The following is a 21590-nucleotide window of genomic DNA, read 5'->3' as shown; positions in this document are numbered from 1 at the left end:
AAAGGGGTACCTCTATGCCGCTCGTACAAAGGTCTAAGGAGAAAGCTCGCATTGGATTTCTCGCTTTTGATTATTCTCAACTTAGACATCCATACCGGGACAACATAGACAACAGATAATGGACTCCTCTTTAATGCATAAGCATTCAACAACATATAAAATTCTCATAAGAGATTGAGGATTAATTGTCCAAACTGAAACTTTCACCATGGATCATGGCTTTAGTTAGCGGCCCAATGTTCTTCTCTAACAATATGCATACTCAAACCATTTGATCATGAAAATCGCCCTTACTTCAGACAAGACGAACATGCATAGCAACTCACATTATATTCAACAAAGGTAAAAGTTGATGGCGTCCCCGTAAACATGGTTATCGCTCAACAAGCAACTTATTAAGAAATAAGATACATAAGTACATATTCTTCACCACAATAGTTTTTAAGGCTATTTTCCCATGAGCTATATATTGCAAAGACAAAGGATATAATTTTAAAGGTAGCACTCAAGTATTGTACTTTGGAATGGCAGAGAAATACCCTGTGGTAGGTAGGTATGGTGGACACAAATGGCATAGTTTTTGGCTCAAGGATTTGGATGCATGAGAAGAATTCCTCTCAATACAAGGCTAGGCTAGCAAGGTTGTTTGAAGCAAACTCAAGTATAAAACAGTGCACCAAGACTCACATATGAACATATTGTAAGCATTATAAGACTTTACATCGTCTCCTTGTTGTTCAAACACCTTAACCGAAAAATATCTAGACTCTAGAGAAACTAATCATGCAAACCAAATTTTAACAAGCTCTATGTAGTTATTCATTAATGGGTGCAAAGTACATGATGCAAGAGCTTAAACATGATCTATATGAGCACAACAATTGCCAAGTATCAAATTATTCAAGACATTATACCAATTACCACATGCAGCATTTTCTGTTTCAAACCATATAACAATGAATGAAGTAGTTCAACCTTCGCAATGAACATTAAGAATAAAGCTAAGAACACATGTGTTCATACGAAACAGCGGAGCATGTCTCTCTCCCAAACAAGGAATGCTAGGATCCGATTTTATTCAAACAAAAACAAACAGACGCTCCAAGTAAAGCACATAAGATGTGACGGAATAAAAATATAGTTTCACTAGAGGTGACCTGATAAGTTGTCGATGAAGAAGGGATGCCTTGGGCATCCCCAAGCTTAGATACTTGAGTCTTCTTAAAATATGCAGGGATGAACCACGGGGCATCCCCAAGCTTAGACTTTTCACTCTTCTTGATCATATTGTATCATCCTCCTCTCTTGACCCTTGAAAACTTCCTCCACACCAAACTCAAAACAAACTCATTAGAGGATTAGTGCATAATTGAAAATTCATATATTCAGAGGTGACATAATCAGTCTTAACACTTATGGACATTGCACAAAGCTACTGAAAGTTAATGGAACAAAGAAATTCATCAAACATAGCAAAACAGGCAATGCGAAATAAAAGGCAGAATCTGTCAAAACAGAACAGTTCGTAAAGACGATTTTTTCTGGGGCACTTAACTTGCTCAGATGAAAATGCTCAAATTGAATGAAAGTTGCGTACATATCCGAGGATCACGCACGTAAATTGGAAGATTTTTCCGAGTTACCTACAGAGAATCCTACCCAAATTCGTGACAAGCAAGAAATCTGTTTCGTGCGAGTAATCCAAATCTAGTATTGACTTTACTATCAAAGACTTTACTTGGCAGAACAATGCAATAAAATAAAGATAAGGAGAGGTTGCTACAGTAGTAACAACTTCCAAGACACAACAAAACAAGTAGCAAAATAAAAACATGGGTTATCTCCCAAGAAGTGCTTTCTTTATAGCCATTAAGATGGGCTCAAGTAAATTTAATGATGCACTCGCATAAGGATGAGAGTTGAAGCAAAGAGAGCATCAAAAAGCAAGTATGAAACAAATTTAAGCCTAACCCACTTCCTATGAAAAGGAATCTTGTAAATAAACAAGTCAATGAAGAACAAAGTGAATAGCATAGGAAGACAAAACAAGTGTAACTTCAAAAATTTCAGCATATAGAGAGGTGTTTTAGTAACATGAAAATTTCTACAACCATATTTTCCTCTCTCATAATAATTTCCAGTAGCATCATGAACAAACTCAACAATATAACTATCACATAAAGCATTCTTATCATGAGTCTCATGCATAAAATAATTACTACTCCCAACATAAGCATAGTCATTCTTACTAATTGTAGTGGGAGAAAATTCAACAAAGTAGCTATCATTATTATTCTCATCACCATAATCATCAAATGTAGGAGGCATAGTATAATCATAATAAACTTTATCCTCAATAGTAGGTGGCACCAAAATACCACTATCATCATAAATGGGAGGAAAAGTGTCATCAAGGTAAATTCTCTCCTCCATGCTTGGGGGACTAAAAATATCATGCTCATCAAAACCAGCTTCCCCAAGCTTAAATTCTTCCATAGCATTAGCAATAATAGTGTTCAAAGAGTTCATGCTAATAACATTGCTACAACTATTTTGCAAACAAAGTTCCATGGGTTTTTTAATTTTCTCTTCAAACACCTCATGTCCTAACTCAAGATAAATACTATAAAGATCTCTAATATTTTTTTGTTTTCCATTAAGCCTAACTAGTGAAATCACACAACTTAGTGTTCTCAGGAGTATTCATTTTAGCAGTAGTAAATAAAGCAAACTAAATAAAGTAAATGCAAGTAACTAATTTTTTTTGTGTTTTCAATATGGAGAACAAGACAGTAAATAAAGTAAAGCTAGCAAAATTTTTTTTTGGTATTTTTGATATAAAGAGCAAACAAAGTAGTAAATAAAGTAAAACAAAGCAAGACAAAAACAAAGTAAAGAGATTGGATGTGGGAGACTGCCCTTGCAGCGTGTTTTGATCTCCCCGGCAACGGCGCCAGAAAAAGAGCTGTTGACGTGGGAGTTGAAAATCTTTGTGGTGTAACTTTTCTTACCTCCCCGGCAACGGCACCAGAAAAAGAGCTTGATGGCGCGTGAGACACGTCCATTGGGAACCCCAAGAGGAAGGTGTGATATATGCGTACAGCAGCAAGTTTTCCCTCAGTAAGAAACCAAGGTTATCGAACCAGTAGGAGTCAAGGAACACGTGAAGGTTGTTGGTGACGGAGTGTAGTGCGGCGCAACACCAGGGATTCCGGCGCCAACGTGGAACTCGCACAACACAATCAAAGTACTTTGCCCCAACGTAACAGTGAGGTTGTCAATCTCACCGGCTTGCTGTAAACAAAGGATTAGATGTATAGTGTGGAAGATGGCGTTTGTTTGCGAAGAATAGTAAAGAACAGGTATTGCAGTAGATTGTATTTCAGATGTAAAGAATGGACCGGGATCCACAGTTCACTAGTGGTGTCTCTCCCATAAGATAAATAGCATGTTGGGTGAACGAATTACAGTTGGGCAATTGACAAATAAAGAAGGCATAACAATGCACATACATATATCATGATGAGTACTATGAGATTTAATCAGGCATTACGACAAAGTACATAGACCGCTATCCAGCATGCATCTATGCCTAAAAAGTCCACCTTCGGGTTATCATCCGAACCCCTTCCGGTATTAAGTTGCAACAACGAGACAATTGCATTAAGTATGGTGCGTAATGTAATCAACACAAATATCCTTAGACAAAGCATTGATGTTTTATCCCTAGTGGCAACAACACATTCACAACCTTAGAGGTTCTTCGTCACTCCCAGATTCAATGGAGGCATGAACCCACTATCGAGCATAAATACTCCCTCTTGGAGTTACAAGTATCAACTTGGCCGAGCCTCTACTAGCAACGGAGAGCATGCAAGAACATAAACAACATATATGATAGATTGATAATCAACTTGACATAGTATTCAATATCCATCGGATCCCAACAAACACAACATGTAGCATTACAAATAGATGATCTTGATCATGATAGGCAGCTCACAAGATCTAACATGATAGCACAATGAGGAGAAGACAAACATCTAGCTACTGCTATGGACCCATAGTCCAGGGGTGGACTACTCACACATCGATCCGGAGGCGATCATGGCGATGAAGAGACCTCCGGGAGATGATTCCCCTCTCCCGGCAAGGTGCCGGAGGCGATCTTCTGAATCCCCGAGATGGAATTGGCGGCGGCGGCGTCTCGATGAGGTTTTCCGTATCGTGGCTCTCGGTATGCGGGGGTTTCGCGACGAAGGCTTTAAGTAGGCGGAAGGGTAGGTTTAGGGGCGTCACGAGGGACCCACACAATAGGGCCGCGCGGCCAGGGCCTGGGCCGCGCCGCCCTATTGTGGCGTCGCCTCGTCGCCCCACTTCGTATCTCCCTCGGTCTTCTGGAAGCTTCGTGGAAAAATAAGACCCTGGGCGTTGATTTCGTCCAATTCCTATAATATTTCCTTTGTAGGATTTCCGAAACCAAAAACGACGAGAAAACAACGAATCGACTCTTCGGCATCTCGTCAATAGGTTAGTGCCGGAAAATGCATAATAATGACATATAATGTGTATAAAACATGTGAGTATCATCATAAAAGTAGCATGGAACATAAGAAATTATAGATACATTTGAGTAGTATCAGAAGTCCTTCATGGACATTCGGAACTGAAATGTTGTTCTCATAAAACCATCCGGCGTTCCAGTACCGGACGGATTCGTGGGAGTCATGGGGCGGATACATGCGGCTAGGTCGGAGCATAAAAGTCATGCTCCCGCAGTTTACCATGGCCTTGTCCTTTGTTTCCTTCTTCACCCGGAAAAAGAACTGCCATAGCTGGACATCTGGACGGATTCCGAGATGCCCTTCGCAGAGAGTTGCGAAGTTGGAAAGAAGGAGATAGGAGTTTGGGCAGATGTTGTGGGGTTGAAGACCGTATGTGTTGAGAACAGAAAGGAAGAAATCCGAACAGGGGAGCGACAAACCCCGCTCGACCCAAGCCTTGGTCATAACTCTTTCGTCCGCATCCGGCTTGGGGACGCCGGAGTCGCGCATGAAACTCCAGTGAGAGGAGATCATGCCCTCGTTCTGGAGCTCCCTAAGCTCCGCATCAGTAGTTTCACAGGGCCACCACTGACCCCTTTTGCCTTCACGGATCCGAGCTTTGGAGGCCTTCTTGTTTTCCGCCTCCTGAACTTTGGCTGCCATTTTAGCCTGTCCTTCAAGTTCTTCTCGGAATTCTTTGACAGTAGGGATCCGGCCTAGTGCAGTGCTGGAAGAGGCGGAGAATGGTTGAGCTAGCCTGATGTCGGAAATAAATGGTGGCAAGAAAGTAATGGGATCCGGGCAAATCGGTTCTAATGTGCTGGGTTCCGGAGTGCTCGGAGAACTACCAGTACATTGTGGTGAACTATTTGACATGCTTCCGGCTGCACCCATGCGAGACTAAAGTTGAGTAACCGGATCTACACTAAGTTCTTCTTCTACAAGTCCGGTGCACGTATCGTTAATGGCGCGGTGGTCCGATGAAGTTCCGGTGAGGAAGGAGTCGCCGGACTTGGAGAAAACTTCGTTTTTTGACCACGAATCGGCGGCGGGGGAGATTTCCTGAACAACCGCGTTGATCTTGGCGCGAGGGAAGGCTCGGAGTGGCGGCGCGCGAAGCTTTCTGCGGAGCGAGCTCGCCGGAGTTGAGATTGGATTGGCGGCGCGACGCGAGGAGGAAGATGAAGTGGGTAAGGAGGTGAAAGAATGAAAAAGTTACCGCATGTGGGGGGTATTTATAGACCCCTGCGCGGAGATTCGTGATTCGGATCATACGGCGGAAACTGAACGGTCACACCGTTGGATGCGTGACACGTGTCTTAGGTCAAAAATAATAAAACGACGTGGAGGTGACTTAACCATGCACTCCCGAAATTTCCGGCTATGAATTCGCATCTCCGAAATTTTAGCGCAGGAAAGGAGGAAGTTGTGCGCGGGAAAAGTGCAACAACTACTACATTGCCGTTATTGAAGAAAAGAAGATTTCCGAGAAGATTATATCGGAAGCAAGTAAAGTTTTGAAGCTCTTCAAGATTCTCTTCGAAACCGAGTTGATTGAAGTCGGAGGAATGATGAATCTAAGAGAACTTCGGGGGCAACTGTTGTGGGCATACTTTATGGGTATATCAACGGCGTGGCCTAGATCCGGCAAGCCCGGGTGGCCCACAGATGGTGATGTGGCATGTGGCCCATCAGGCGGCCTAGTTGCTGTAGATCCTGAAGGATGAAGTCCGGCCCAGGAACAGGAAGCCGGATCCCAACCGACCTACGAAGGAGGCCGGATCCATGAAGCCCCATGAAGTATCTGGATTCAGCAGTACTTAGAGGAAGACGGATCCTTGACGTACACGGCAAGATATTGTACCGTAGTTAGGCAACTTGTATTCCGGCTAGGACTCTCCATGTAAACCCTAGATCCGTGCGCCTTTATAAGCCAGATCCCGGGAGCCCTAGAGGCACAACCACAACTCATTGTACCAACGCGAAAGCGCCCAGATAATTCCAGACAAGCAGCAGTAGGCCTTGCCATCGTGCTGGTGTTCCGAAGCTGGGTAAATCGCGTACCACCGTCCCGTGTGCACTCCGCCCTATGGCCCCTGATTCTTCTCCCCCTCGTGAGGATCCCTCCTCCGAGGTATTGTCGAATAGGCAACGACACTAGCCGTGCCAGCCCTTATATGAGGGGGTGGACGGCCAAGCCCTTGTGGGCTTGCCTAACTTGGTTTGGACAGGCCCAAACCAAAACTAACTTGACTTATTAAAAACCCTAATTGGCTCATATATTACCATTACATAAAATAAGATAACTAGGCTGGTGGAGTCCTGAAATTGGGCTTCACATCGGCCTTCATGCCTGTATCACGTAGTTTCCTGTGGAGAAGAGAGGCACCGGCACCGCGTCCTCCTCATCCTCCGAGCTATCTTACACCAGCGGGAGAGGGGGCGGCACAACCCACCGGAGGACGAGCCCTCGCCACCGTTTGCATAGCGGGCGAGCTTCCCCAGGGTCGTGAGCCCCAGTTAGTCCACCGGCGGGGCGCTTGCGCGCGCCTTCGGACCGGTTCCATTTCCGTCGCTCCACCTCCGAGCGGAAAACGGGGGCCCGCGGCGGCGAGTCTCCGCTACCCAAATGACCGTCTCCCCTCGCGGATCTTCCGCCGCTAGCCATGAGGAGGTCGCAGTTGAGCGAACACGGCGTTGTCGGAGGGACGATTTCTCATTGGAGGAGGTGAAGGAAGACATCGGAGCGGTGGCCGCGGTGGAGGGGGGGTAGGGTTTTGAAACCAAACTCCCCTCCGCGGCCCGTTTTAATACGGGGTGAGATTTGCGTTTCTTGGGCCCCGAACTAAGTTTACGGGCCAGACCGCGAGTTTAGAGTCTCTTCTGGGCCACTTTTGGCCCGAACACGTAAACTCGTCAGAAAAATACGGTTCCAGGGGTTTTCGGTCTCTGTTAGAGTTGCTCTTAGAGCATCTCTAGCATCAGACCCCTCAAACAAACGGCAAATGGAAAATGCGCGTTTGAGGGCTGCAAAATCCGCGAATCGAGGTTTAAAAAACACCAATGCAGAATAGATGCACTATCCCAAACTGTATTTTTTTAAAAAATATAATCATGGGGACGAACGACATTGCAATTCAAATACCTATTTCACAAATTGCAGCACAATTTGCGCGATACATATAAATGTATAGTCACAAAATTAACAAAATGCACCAGCACAGCATTCTATGTATATTATGTTAGTCGAATCTCATGATTGCACTTGTCCACTCTCTCCTAAAGGTGTAATGGACTTACGAAATTCATAAGTTATATTATGTTGGTGAAATCTCATATTGTGAAATAATTATTTGTATGAGCATTATGTCCTGACATAGAGATGATGCAACACATATCTCTTATACTCCTCTAGAAAGGGAAAACTCCAAGCAATCCGGTATTTTTGAATTAATAGAGTATAGTTTTAAGATTTTGACATAATATTTGGATCTCAAATATACTACCTTGATTTACAAGACCGCGTAGAATGTCACTATATGAATCTATAGCACATGTATCCACTTAATCCCTAGTGATGCAACAAAAGAAAGTTAAAAACCAAAGTAGATCTTAAATTTTGTGTCACTATTCAATCACTACCCCCATGTTCAATCACTACCCCCATTATACTCCATCTATCACACACTTCCCCACAAAATATTCTCTCATACAAGTTGTATCAAAACAAGTACTAAAGAAGGGGTACATAATATGCATCTACTTATAAATCTCACATAAAAGAGGATTCCAATCTCATATATCAACTCATAGAAAAGAAATCCACCACAAAGGAGTTACATAGATGATCATAATCATGTTGGGTAGATCATATGGTGCTAATGCAATGATAGAACAAGAGAGAGATAGAACAAGATACTACCACAAACCCATAGTCCATATGTGAACTATTCCCTTCTCATCATGGTGGTGTTGATGTAGATCTTGAAGGGGTAGGAGATCTCTCTGGTGAGGCCTCCGACAGAGGTCCCCCCTCCAATATTTGCTGGTGCTGGCTCTATTTCGGTGTTTGTGATCTACGCTCCGCCTCCTTTCTGATACACCTTTATGTAGGGGTTTTTATGTCAAGGCCATAATCTGGGGCTCTTGATGGACGGCTAAGGAAGCTTGAGGCGCCCAATCCTATGGGTGGCGCGACCTAGGGCGAGGGCCACGCCACCTGTAGGCTTTTGGGCCTCCTGGGTCCGTTTACGTGATTCAAAGCTTAATATCATCAATACTTGTAAAACATTGATCCTCGAAAAAGCCCAGGTCCATTTGACTCCGTATATATCACTGAAAGTTAAAAAAAAGTACACAAAACAAGAGATTCTTGTTCTGCAGAGTTATAACCAAAATAAAGGGGATCATTGAAAAATCCCAAAAACAATATAAAAACATTGTTATAACCTTATATGAGACGCAAATATGAAGTAATATGTTGGAATAAACTATAAAATTCATGTATGCATTTTAGATGCATCAGCCGCCTATTTCAACTTTGATCCAATCTCCTAAACAGAAACATTGCACAAAAAAGATGTTTTCCTCTAGATGTTGAGTCTTCACTTCCTTCGCAGGACTCCAAGCAACTCTCATATGCTACTCAAATATTTGAGGAGTGCAATTTTTTTTGGTATGAACCCTAGCAAGGACAGTCCACTTCATACCTTCCTTCCTTCGGCGCAGCCTCCCTGTGTTCAAAGATCAGATCGTCCAATTCATCGTCCTCTATCCCAAGGCGCTGAAGCAGATCATGAAGCGCCTCCTCCTTTTTTGCTTCTCGATCCTCCAGTTTGGCTCGAAACACTCGCCGTCGGACTTTTCATTGCAAAAGGTTAAACAACCCTAGCCAAGCTCTGGAGAAATCCCAAGGGGATAGGAAGGGTATGGTGATTGGGACCTGGGAGGATCTATCAATACCTAGAGGTATCGAAGGATCAGCCGGAGAGGATCGAAACTCCGTGTCGGGGTTCAACTGGTGCACCAGAGGCTTAAACCCTGGTCGCCCTAACTTCCGCTAGAGCGCCAGGTCTCGTGTCACACAAAAAGGCGTATCTAAAACACCATCCTATTTAAACCTAGTTTCAAAACTAGCTATACAAGCGACCATCTTAGTTAGTTTCCCTATAAAAGCGGCATCGAGTGAACAAAAAATAGAGCTTACAAAAAGAAACTAACTCTAGGGCTGCACACCTGTTCATTCGGCTATGGAGGAGGAGTCAAATCTAATACGAAAAAACTAGAGTCGGTTTCTTTGGTGAAACCGGTGGTGACTATGTTTGCCAGAACACTGAAACACTAAGCAGTGTTGTTAGTGTGTCATATCTCCACCAAATCAATTGGAGTTTCAAAAATTGCATGTTTACATTACAATCACAATCACATCACATTAAGAATGTGGAAGTTCATCAAAATATGAAACTTGACCTATATATTCATCACTTCGTTAGTAATCAAGGCGTCATTTTGTAACTCCGTTCATGCATATCATGTCAGACTATCATGGGAGGTGGAGCAGGAGCTCCTCGAACCAATGAGTTTGTGGTTGTTGAATTGTGATGTGTTGTGTTTATTTTACATTTTGTTGCTATAAAATTGGTAAAAGCATGGACAACAAACACTAAAGAAAATCAAAATAACTAGGTCAATCATGATTATGACAATCCACCACAATGTCAATTTTGCAGAGAAGTGATTATAGTTCATTTAGTTTTAACAACGTTAAGTAGCAGGAAAACACAATGCAGCCATCAAAATAACTAGGTCAAACAGGATTACGACAATTCACCAATGTCAATTCTGCGGAGAAGTAATTATAGTTTATCCATTCTTATTTTCAAAGCAGCACAAAAAAAACACAGAGGAAGAAAAAAATAAAATCAGCCCCCGGTGAGGATCGAACTCACGACCTTTCCCTTACGAAGGGAACGCACTACCACTATGCTACGGAGGCTTTGTTGTAAGGTAATCCGTATTTTTATTTTCTTTTAAAGATTATTTTCTACACTATCTTTAACCCACCGACACTCCGAACAAGATGTATCTAGTCTTCAACTGGAGTTGTGCGACGGGGTTACCAAATCGAGTAACCAAACTAAAATCCGGAGCATACTGAAATTCGGGGGAGCGAAACATCCTAATCAACCACGAATTATAATTGATTGTGTCGTGTAAGTGAAATGCCGTGAATATGGCACGAGAACAGCACACCCTTCTGTTTAGATTTTATCTTGACCATGGTAAGAAAACACTGGTCCAACGCATCTCACAAAGCAGATCAGACAGAAGCAAGATGAGCTGTAAACGTCTGTATCCTATGCGTTAGAACCCTCTAAAAGATGAGCCTTTTGATCTGAGTTATTCCCCTCCAATCCATAATAAGTGTCGTGGTTTTAGTTTAAACAACAATTATTATGGATTAGAGGGAGTACTTTCTTTGTTCACTAATGTAATTCTTTTAGATATTTCAAAGCGGACTAGATACAAATCAAAATAAGTGCTAAAATACATCTAGATACAAAAATGAGCACCTCATTCACTCGTAATAATTGTCAGCAGATATGCTACACCCGCTAGCCCATGTTATGTACACTAAATTATGAGAAATTAACGGAGGGCTTGCCCTACCATGTGAATAGCATGCCCCTCCAGCCAGCCTGAGAAGCTATGCCCTGTATAATGTTCAGCTACATCTAGAGTCGAGACTGACAACTTTAGTAGATAATTACACAGTCGATTTCCTCTCTCTGAATCTTAGTAACAGTTTCATCGTTCTGAAACCTGAACCTGTCAGTTCCTTCTTATTGTTATATCTGCAGATCGTCCAATGTAAATTCCTCGGTTGATAGCATCTTCAGTTTCTGCAAATAACGGACCAGTCAGGTTGGAGGTGTATATAGCTAGCATGTCAGAAAGGAGACAATCACAATCAACTGACTCACAGTCATGAACTTGGGTGGATCATCAAGACTAGAGGAGCCAAGGATAATATCTCTCTTTAGTTTTGATGACAGTTTGTGAGCAGCACGCAACTGCAATACCCATCGACATAAAACGCGCATTGGAGAATGAAGGGAGTTAATAGGTTAAATAATAAAACATTATGGCTGGAAAAAGAGAAGTAAATTCGAGAGGCAATGAAAACATACCTCAGACCGGGTAGCACCCCCAACAATAAAAATAAATAAGCGCTGGCCCAACTTTCTCATATCACTTGATGTATGCTTCAGTACAGAGTCGCTGTAAAAAGATTATTTGGACATCATATAAGAAACTCCTACTGGCAAACCAAATTATTATCAACTCTGATTTGCCATATCTGTGCAGCCACGGAAACATCGCTCTGCACATTTCTCTTTGGTCCCACTAGATAGCATGCGAGTAAAATTTCCCATAATAGAACATTAATTTGGTCACACTACAGTAAATATAACTGGGCAGTGGGTTTAAAACTAAATTATACCCAACCACAACCACACGAATTAACCAACCAAGCCAAACCCAACTGAACTTGCTCAATGTCTCGTATATACTATTTCATAATATACACATCCACGTACAATCTGGAAAACTTAGCAAGAAAACAACTTGCAACAGAAATGAATGCTTGAAAGTAGAAACAGAGGAAAGTCCATGGGAGTTACTACGACCAACCTTGAATAGCCATCATCAGAGTTTCTAGGCCTAGCCCATGTGCCACCTGTCCATTTAGATCTCATGGATTGAGCTGGCTGATGAGCTGGGCTTGCTCGAGCGGATGAGCTGCTTGAAAATCCACGGGAGCTAGAACTAGGCTCACTCATACAATGATACTCATCTTTTGGAAGCTCTCCTTTACTAAGTTTCTCGATCAACTCCTACAAAAAGGCAAGAATCACATTCATGTAAAAGCCTAAAAGCAAAAAGTAAAAACACTTCCAACAATAAGTGTCAGGCAGGATGGGAACACATAAAATATCTGTACCAGTGTGAAATGATACTACAGTTAGCCATGCAAGCAGTGGCGGAGCGTGACTAATTTTTTGAAACATGTTCATGCTAAATTTGCTGTTATTTCATTCGTAACATCTAAGGATGACTTTCAAGCTTGAAAATGCACTTAACTTCTTGATTTACACCGAAGTTTACATAGCAAGTAAGAGGAAAAATAATTTGCTTGGCCAAGATCCACCGCTGCCCAGCAGCGATTTCTTGATTTCCTATGAAACTGGAATACTAAGCGAGCTGTAGTTCTATTTGTAACTAAAAAAAGGAGCTAACCCAAGATCTACCTATGGCCAGCAGGGAAAAAACATGAAGAATCAGCCCATGGCCCAAGCCCCAAGGTTAAACAAAAGAAAAACCTACTGCTATTAGATTGGTCACTGCCCCCATCAGGGCCCATCACATCAAACAGGCCACAGCCAATGAGAATCTAGACACCAGCCACCCAATGCGCCGAAGTGTGAAAGAAGTGCAGGATGAAAACAGAGGCCTATTTCTCTTGCTGCCCTGTGCTTGATTGGCAAGTGGGAAACAAAAGCTTGCCAAGTACTGTAGAAACAAAAGACAAAGTATGCCTAGTTGCGTTTTGGAAGGGGTTTGTAGCCCAGTTTCGCCTCCAAGGCACTCCGCCCATGGATGCAAGTATAAGATGTTTCACAGCTACCAGCCAATTCTTTAGGGCATCTCCAGCGGGCCAAAGCGAAAGGACCGCACGTGTCCGTTTCGGTCCACGCGGACCGGGAATGGGTAAAGAGCAAGCCCAACGGCCTGACGCAAAGTAACCGGCCTGTCCGCGCCAACGCATTCACGGCCCAAATTTGGGCTGGCAATGCGTCGGCGTGGACACCCCACGGACTGTTTTGGTGTCCGCCCGACTCCTCTCCTGGCCCGCCCATCATTGACATGTGATAATAAATAGTTCTTCATTAATATTAGTTGGCCAAAATGACCATCTATACACAGATGGTTACAGGTTTAGTTAACCTAAACTACGGCGGCCCTACCACGGCCAGGCTACTTGCAGTCGCGCGGCCTACAAGTTATCTCAAAATCTCAAATACAGAACATTACTGCATGCAAAAAAGTTTATTGTATCAAGAACTTCAAAACATTTTACTGCTACAATTAATCAGATATACATAACTATTTGCTAAAATTTTACCTCCAGGATGGGATAAAACCGGGATAACGTCCATGTTGAGTCTTCCCCTATTCGTTCTTTTCTGATACCACGCTTTTTCTGAAAATTGCAGAATTGATTGAATAATTTCCAATAATATAATTATTCAAAGCTACATGGTTGGAAGAGCTAAGACATAACTTAATAATTGGCACAATACCTTACGCAATTCAAATTTCATAGTAAAGCCACCCCTTGAAGACTTCTTAGTATCATGAGCACATAGGCAACGCATATTCTTCACCGGGATCATGTCGTCAGCAGATAATCCAGCCAGCTGCAAAAATAGACCTCTTTACTGAATTTTGATATTAGTCATAAAATAGCTATAACAAATTAACAACTGACTGATCGGAGAATTGATGCTAGAAGCATCTGATGCATGAATTCTTAGGACATGTCTGTCTACTGTACACCTTTTGACAGACATATCAGTTATTGGAATTTCAGACGAACAAAGAAATATGAGGTAATTTTAAAAATGCATCATTTCAACAGAAATGCCCCCTCTCATCACAAAAGGTAACAATTGGAATTCCTGAAGTCTTCAAGATACAACTTGGACTATTATCCTTTTTAATCATATATTTTCCATGATATAGAGTAAGATCTGCAGGTTTTTCCACAGACAGATCGACTTCATTTTTATGTGGAAATTTAAGATAATTCCAAATATATAGAAGCTCAAAGTTCATGTTATTTGACAATACACTTCCATAGCAACACTTTTTTTCTTGATGGGGTACACAAGTTACTACTGCATGTCAACTAGTCAGTGTACAAGGTATGAACAGACATGGTTTAGCTTACTAGTAAACAAGTGAAAAAGTTTGAGCTTCTGTTCATGTTAACACTTCGCATAGTAGATAGAGCCGTGCATGTATTCTTGCAGAAGAAACAGAATGCACAAAAACAATAGACACTGCAAACTTGGCACTGCCTACTATAACAGGTGCTAGTGAACAAGACATATCACAATCACTCAAGAGCTCAGGAGTAATCTCTCATTAACATTGAAATACCATTCATGTTAGAAAATAGCATTAACACATTACTTACAGGCTGCCCCATAGTACAGTTGTCATTAACCCAAGGCCCATTTGTCAACCCAAATAAAATGTACTTTCCAAATTAATGAGCTACTTTTTCAATATAAAACTAAAGTTACCTGCATCAGCTTTTCTCCCTTGTCACTTTGGATCTTCTCTGGGTTAATTGCAGCATACACCATTAGCAAACGTAGCTTGTTTTCACGACTTATATCCTGCATTAAAAGTAGAATATCAATACAATGTCCACACAAGATTAGAACCAGCATTTCATTGGTTATAGTCCAATGAATAATTACCCGACGTGTCCTAAAGAAATCGATTAGTTCTTTCGTCCCAGCATCACCAAACACAAGATCCTGCTCAAGCTGGCCAACATCTTTCAAATGTTGTTGTTTGATTATCTCAAAGAGCTTATCTGCAATCTGTAGCAAAAATGAGTAACACAAACTTAAGTATGTACCTTGCTATATCCAAACAGCTGATATTCAGGAAGCCAGTTCAAATGATGCAATTCCTATCCTAGTGCAAACTTTGGAGATCACACCAGAGTCGCTAGCATGAGGCAATGCTAGACTCACGATGCTAGGGAAGCAACACCTAGTGGAACTGTGGGGCTGTTTGGATTGTGCCCCTGCCAGCCCTGCCAAATCGGGGCAAGCCAAAATTTTGGCGCAGGTTTCTGCCGCCACCAGCTAGCCAACGCATTGGCGGAAATAATGAACGGGATGACCAAATAATTGGCGCATATCCAAAGTTGGGGCTTCCATCCAAATGAACGCCAACGTCCTCAGTCAACGCCAAAAACTTGGTGGGGCAGCTCATGGCTACCATCCAAACGTACCCTGTATGCTTGTCATAACGGAGAAAAGCTGTGGCTAGCTTAAGGAGAAATGGGAATTAGTGAAATTGCGCTAGTATGGCTTGACAGTCTAGGCAATAAAAGATGCCCCACATCATCAAGCCATCTCAGTTGTAACGTTAGTTGCCATGTACAAGCATCTGCGGTTCATATACTGATGAAAAGTCAAGTACACTTTAATTTAAAAAATAATTTCATGTATCCTAAATTGAGTGACAATTCGGTAATCTTAGAAGTGGCTTATTCAACTATACAGGTCCATGAGAAATAATTATTTCTAAGTTTACATATGCAGCACACACAAACACACCAGAGACAAAAATTACAAACCTCAACATGGAGTGAAAGCTTGTCCATTTGATCACTGTATTGTGGAAGAGCTTGGACCATTTTTTGCATTTCTTTTGCAGATAGCTCTCCGCCTCTGCAAATCAAACAAGAGCGTTCAACATTACAAAAGAAGAGAGCATCTTGTCAACTACGAGAATGAATTAATCATAGAACAAATCTTACTAATCTATTTGCAACGCATCACGGTAAGTACATCCTAGATACCACACTTATTTAGTCTGTCATTATGCATAGCATAAATCTAACTACTCCCGCCGTCCCAAAATACATGGTGTATAAATTTAGTCAAAATTCAAAGCTTATTAAGTCGGACCAAATATATAGAAGAGAATATTAATAACTGCAATGTTGAATAAATACATTATAAATATATACCTTATGGTAGATCTATTAATAATGATTTGATAATTGATATCGTAGATCTTCGTAATTTAGTAGAGATACTTGCTCAAACTTAGAAAGCACTGAATGTTGACAAAATTTACACGCCATGTATTTCTGGACAGCAAAAAAAGAAGAATCTTAAGCAGAGATTACTGCCAAATTTCACATCCAGATATCATGGCAATATCTAAATCAGATTGACATTGCATTTCTGCACCATCCAGGAGTCCTCTTTTAGGATGCAATGTTTGTTAATAAAACAACCATGGAAAATCGCATGCAATTTGATAGTATGTGATTAACCTTAAAGTTTCAGTTTTTGCTCATTTCCAACTTTCTTCCTTTCTACCGTCCACATGTATATACTTGTTAATAAATATAAAATTGTACTGAGAAATTTCCCTACTGTTTCACATTAAAAACCTAACTGCATACTCTCTTAAGCTAATTGTCAATCACATGACCCCACCTCTCAACAATTGAATTTGTTGAACTAACCTTGTTTGTTGACCAAATCTTGCTTTGTGTAGTTGAGCTGCTTTATTTTTTGATACAAAATTGGTCAGCTTCTCATGCAATCTTTCATTAGCCTGCAAAACATTGACGCCATTACACAATTGCCAAAACATAAAACAATGTTTGAAGATGACAGTGGTAAAAATCTCACATCCGCTACATGTAGGTGCCGAAGCTCAAGCCACAGGGGATCATGATCTTCTAACAACACCTCCTTTTTCTCAGTAGCCGAACCGTTCTTACTTGGGACCTGGTGTTTCCAATCGATGCATAGGAACATGATATCAAGGGCACAACAGAACTATAAGCCAAGCCCCCACTGAAATGTATTAAAATGGTTTTGATATGCTCACCTCTTGTACATATTTGTTACCATCCATGCATAGTAGATCATGACACATTGCATCATAGGTCCATTCGTGAATGATAGGTGCGATCTGTAAATATCACGAAAATGTCAAACATTGAAGGGAGTAACCAAAACTCAAGTGGCAGTCGCTGGAAACTTAAAGTATCTCAAACATACAAGAATCATCTCGTACCTGGTCTATTGATCGGTCTACAATAAGTAATTCACATGTCTCTGTTTGAGGAAATTCAGGTATTGCTGATTTATATCTTGCCAGGCAATTCCACACAGAAGCCGCAAGCTTTGTGGGGACTAAATCCCGTACAGTTGTCAAAGTAGAAGCATCAATCGTCCTAGCGACACGATAGTGCACACGAGGAAATTCCTATAATAATTGAAAACATTCAGTGTTAGTGAAGAACCCTCTTGTTCTCATATATACTTGAACCCAAGGTGTCAACAAAAATTTATGGGAAAAATGAAATAGTAACTGAGCAATAACAGTAATACCCTCATCGATGCAAATACAGTAGCAATACGAGAGGCCATCGTGTTAATACATGAATTGTACTTCATTGAACCTTCTACACTTTCGGTGAAAAGCTCTTCTAGAGCCTTGTCATGGTCAGTTACAAAGCCCTACAAATAACATCAACGGATTCATCGAAACTAAACATAATATTTTATAATGAATAAACAAGAAGATATTTAACTTATATAAACGGCAATCTTGAAAGAAGTTGTATGCCTACCTGGCTATCAATAGCAAAATATTCCAGATTCATCTGCAACATAGAACAACAATTCAGAATTTAAAGAAACTAGCATGCATGCTTGCGAGTAGATAAACAGACCTCACTGAGTGCACCAACGCGTGTTAGAACCTTTGAATTATTTTTTATTTGATCCACCAATTCTTTATGCACAGGAGAACTGAAAAATATATAGGCTCTGCGACATGCACAACATTGTGTCAACACTTAAAGTAACAGAACAAATATGTATAAGTAAATACATACACTAATGACATACTTCTTGTACAATGGATGTTTCCCGGACATGTCGGACATAAATATGCAAACACTGCATAATGAACACAATAAATGGTTAAGAACTGGAAGTGTAAGAAAAAATTCAACATGACCAGCAAGAAAAAGAAACTACAACACTTTATTTCCTGCTGGACTGAACGACCAAGTGCAACAAAATTAAAAGCTAATATTTCTCAGACGAGTTAAGAGATGAAAACTAACTTAACATACCATATATAAATTATTCACAGGAGAAAATTATGGCTACCATTAATTACTTACTCTTGCGACAAACATTGTTTTGTAATTTTAATAACCATACATAAATGACTAGCCCAAGATATAATCATCAGGGGAGCATTGATGAGAAACCCATCTGTGCTGTCATGGATGCAGGGGGCATGTAGAGTACTATAGAACGCATCAGTTCAAGTAGATGAAGGTTAGTTATCAAGTTATATCACATAATTTGGTAGTCAGTCATGTTATTTGAGTATTTTCAGATTCCTAGCTTAAGGACAATTTCATAGTGGTAAAGTCATCCGTCCATGAAAGGCTGGAGCTGTATCTTTCAGTGATCAAAAATTGTTGGGTGCTAAGTGGGTGTCAGTTGCCTAGGCGGCAATCCAACAAGGTCAAGGAGGTCTCAACAGCATTTGTAAAATCTGCATAGAAAGGAAAAAAAAGAAATACAGGTCCAGCGCACTTTATTAAAAGACCAACGGCCCAAAAATACTATCAACCCTAGTGAAGTTAGGCGAATACAAGTGTGCTGGTTACGCCTAGCAGGCATGAATCCCCTCTTGCACCCTCCCACTGCTCCACTTTCTCCGCCCACACCGAGATGACCACTCCTGTGGTGGTCATCACCTACCTCTCAAGGCAGAAGTAACAGCTGGAGCAGTGGGGAGCCCAATGAGGCTGCGAGGAACTTTACTCGGCGCCAAGGGGTTGTGTCCAGAGGCAGAGGAGCTTGATTGGAGGAGTCAACCAGCGGCAAACGGAAGCTTACTTGATGGCAAACACCCTAGCCTTGGTCATAACCGAACATGCATGCATGCAGGTGTTCTTTCTCATAAGACTTACTAGAACTTAACCATTCAATATCTTTGCCAACACATACATAGTGAATCAAAAGCTGATCAACTCAACTAGCGCAGCATTGACACCTTGGGTCAGAGGATGGTATGATAGATTCCTAGGTGAAACCTATCAAGTATTTGAGTAAATGTGGCAGTAATCATAGATTCTGAGAGGTTGCTGCACGGGGAAAAATCTAACTGTGAAAGTACACAACCATGTCAAGGAGGATACACTAGCCAGCATAACTTACTTCTCTTGAGTTGGTTGCATGAAATAAATCGCATCCAAAGATGGTAATGGCTGCCTCCGTTTGTATAGGTCCTCAACCACTGCAAAAGAAATATCAATGTGGATATTTTATACATAGACAATAAAGCATGGGGAGTGTTACTAGAACGTTTTGAATAGGATCTCCAACTGAAAAAGCTCCATGACACGTAGGGATTTGACAAGCTACATGGTAAAAATACTTCAATTGTTCAACCAAAAGCTGGCAAGAGTTCTTCAGAATTAGGAACAGTCCCAGTGCTAAATAGCAGAATCAAAAAACTATGCGGCTTGTTTAGACATGGTGCAAGCTATTGATAAAAACGAATCTTCATAATGCAGTAGCAATCATATTACCCCATTTAAACCATTGATTATAGAGGTCTACATTGACACGCCTGAATATTTAGACTGCATCACCAACTGGGGCCAGTTCAAATTTGCATTAAAGTTGTGCTCTTATCGCAACTCCGGGATGGCATTACTGTAACAAAATTCTTTCAGTTGAGCCATGCCGTGTTAGCCAGAACAGATGCTTCACATTAACCAATGTTCTAGTATACGGATTTACTAGGGTACTTCACATGCCTAGGTGAACACCTTTTGAACGCTAGGAGCAATCAAACATGCCATAAGAAACAGCTCCGCAAAAATACAGTCATTTTTACGGTTTAATCCAACACAGATGGCACACGTTTTGATGAGTATTCAGAGAAAGAAGAAGCCCAGATGCTTAACAGCCTACTTACATGAAACCCCTTGTTCTGTGATATCTGTCATGGTGCACGAGTTCGACACTATCTTGACCGTAAGTTTGTCCATGATCAGAACCTGGTCACAGCACAGTTGTACACATGTCAAACTTTGGTTTTGCAAGGCGGTAGAAGATGGCAGTATGAAAAAGCTGAAAAATCATCCAGCTCAAAAAGGGATACCTTCCATGTTGACCGTGAGCTGCTCCGAGTTGATTTTAGCATTTCGTTTAACAAACCTGCGTATGCACAGCAAGAATAGACAAGTAAGTGTTAAGTCAGGAAATTGTTAGGACGCCAGTAAGAAGATAAACGAAGTTGTTCTTTTTTCTTCTTTTTTGAACTGGGATTCTTTCCCCTTTCCATTACATGCATAACGGAAATACATCGTTCAGATTACAACCACAAACAGGAGAAAGGAAAGGAAAACGAAGTTGTTCTACTGAAGTAGTAACTGAAACTAGAAATACGCGAGGTTGGGTCAGTTGTAGGATTCACTGGAATTCATAGCAGTGAGCACGGATTGTTGTTAAGCCGCCAATTGTTCAACCCATACTAATCACTGAAACGCGAAACGTTTAGAAGAAAGCCAATCTTAACATATAAGCTGCTAATAATAACTGTATAATGGCACTGACTACATAACAGTCACTGCATGACTTTTTTACATGACTGGGAAGTTAAAAGTTGGTAATTCCTAAGATTACGTGTCGATTTGGAACATAATAAACGCCCAACACTAGCTTGCGATTTCACGAGTCCGAAATATTCCCCGCTTCGAGATGCACTGCCCACGGCAAACAGAGGAAGGGATGGAGGGAGGAAGGAAGGAGCAGAAATGGAGGCCGGGCGTGTGGGCCGCGGAGAGCACTCACGGTCCCGGGTGATCTGGCGGAGGCTCCTGTGGTCGGCGCCGCCGCCGCGCGAGAAGTAGGAGTCGGAGTCCGACGACATTGCGCCGCCGCCGCCGGTGACGCTAGGGTTAGGGCCCGCGGCCGCTCGGTCGACCCGCGCGGGCGGCGCGGCGCGGCGCGGCGGGGAATCGGCCGGGGGATCGCGCTCGCGGCGTGCGGCCGGCGTGAAGGGGAGCAGAAGCAGAAGCAGGAGGAGAGATTTTTCACTCCGCCGCGGAGTACCTCGGTTGCTTCCAAAAATTTTCCAACGGGGACGGGGAGAAATGGGCCGAGCTCGGTGGGG

The 21590-nt window shown here is 41.9% G+C and overlaps 1 protein-coding gene and 1 non-coding gene across 2 annotated transcripts; both read right to left on the bottom strand.

Moving 5' to 3' along the window:
* Positions 1 to 10467: 10467 nt before the first annotated feature.
* TRNAT-CGU lies at positions 10468 to 10539 on the bottom strand. The gene has a single exon. It is a non-coding gene; the product is annotated as a tRNA-Thr (tRNA).
* Positions 10540 to 11108: 569 nt separating this feature from the next.
* On the bottom strand, positions 11109 to 20626 carry LOC124676837 (probable protein transport Sec1a). The gene is made up of 20 exons (XM_047212858.1): positions 20577 to 20626; positions 20391 to 20472; positions 19625 to 19703; positions 18293 to 18343; positions 18115 to 18211; positions 18013 to 18045; positions 17771 to 17899; positions 17454 to 17645; positions 17265 to 17348; positions 17063 to 17161; positions 16894 to 16985; positions 15991 to 16084; positions 15098 to 15223; positions 14918 to 15013; positions 13910 to 14026; positions 13732 to 13809; positions 12240 to 12442; positions 11735 to 11825; positions 11528 to 11617; positions 11109 to 11446 (listed from the first exon to the last, which is right to left on the bottom strand). The coding sequence occupies exons 1-20, from the start codon at positions 20616 to 20618 to the stop codon at positions 11393 to 11395; spliced, it is 1929 nt and encodes a 642-aa protein (XP_047068814.1). The 5' UTR covers positions 20619 to 20626; the 3' UTR covers positions 11109 to 11392.
* Positions 20627 to 21590: the final 964 nt, after the last annotated feature.

The sequence above is a fragment of the Lolium rigidum genome, chromosome 7 (genome assembly GCF_022539505.1).
Source record: "Lolium rigidum isolate FL_2022 chromosome 7, APGP_CSIRO_Lrig_0.1, whole genome shotgun sequence".
NCBI classification, from domain to species: domain Eukaryota; kingdom Viridiplantae; phylum Streptophyta; class Magnoliopsida; order Poales; family Poaceae; genus Lolium; species Lolium rigidum.
This window is presented reverse-complemented; position numbering and strand designations above follow the sequence as displayed.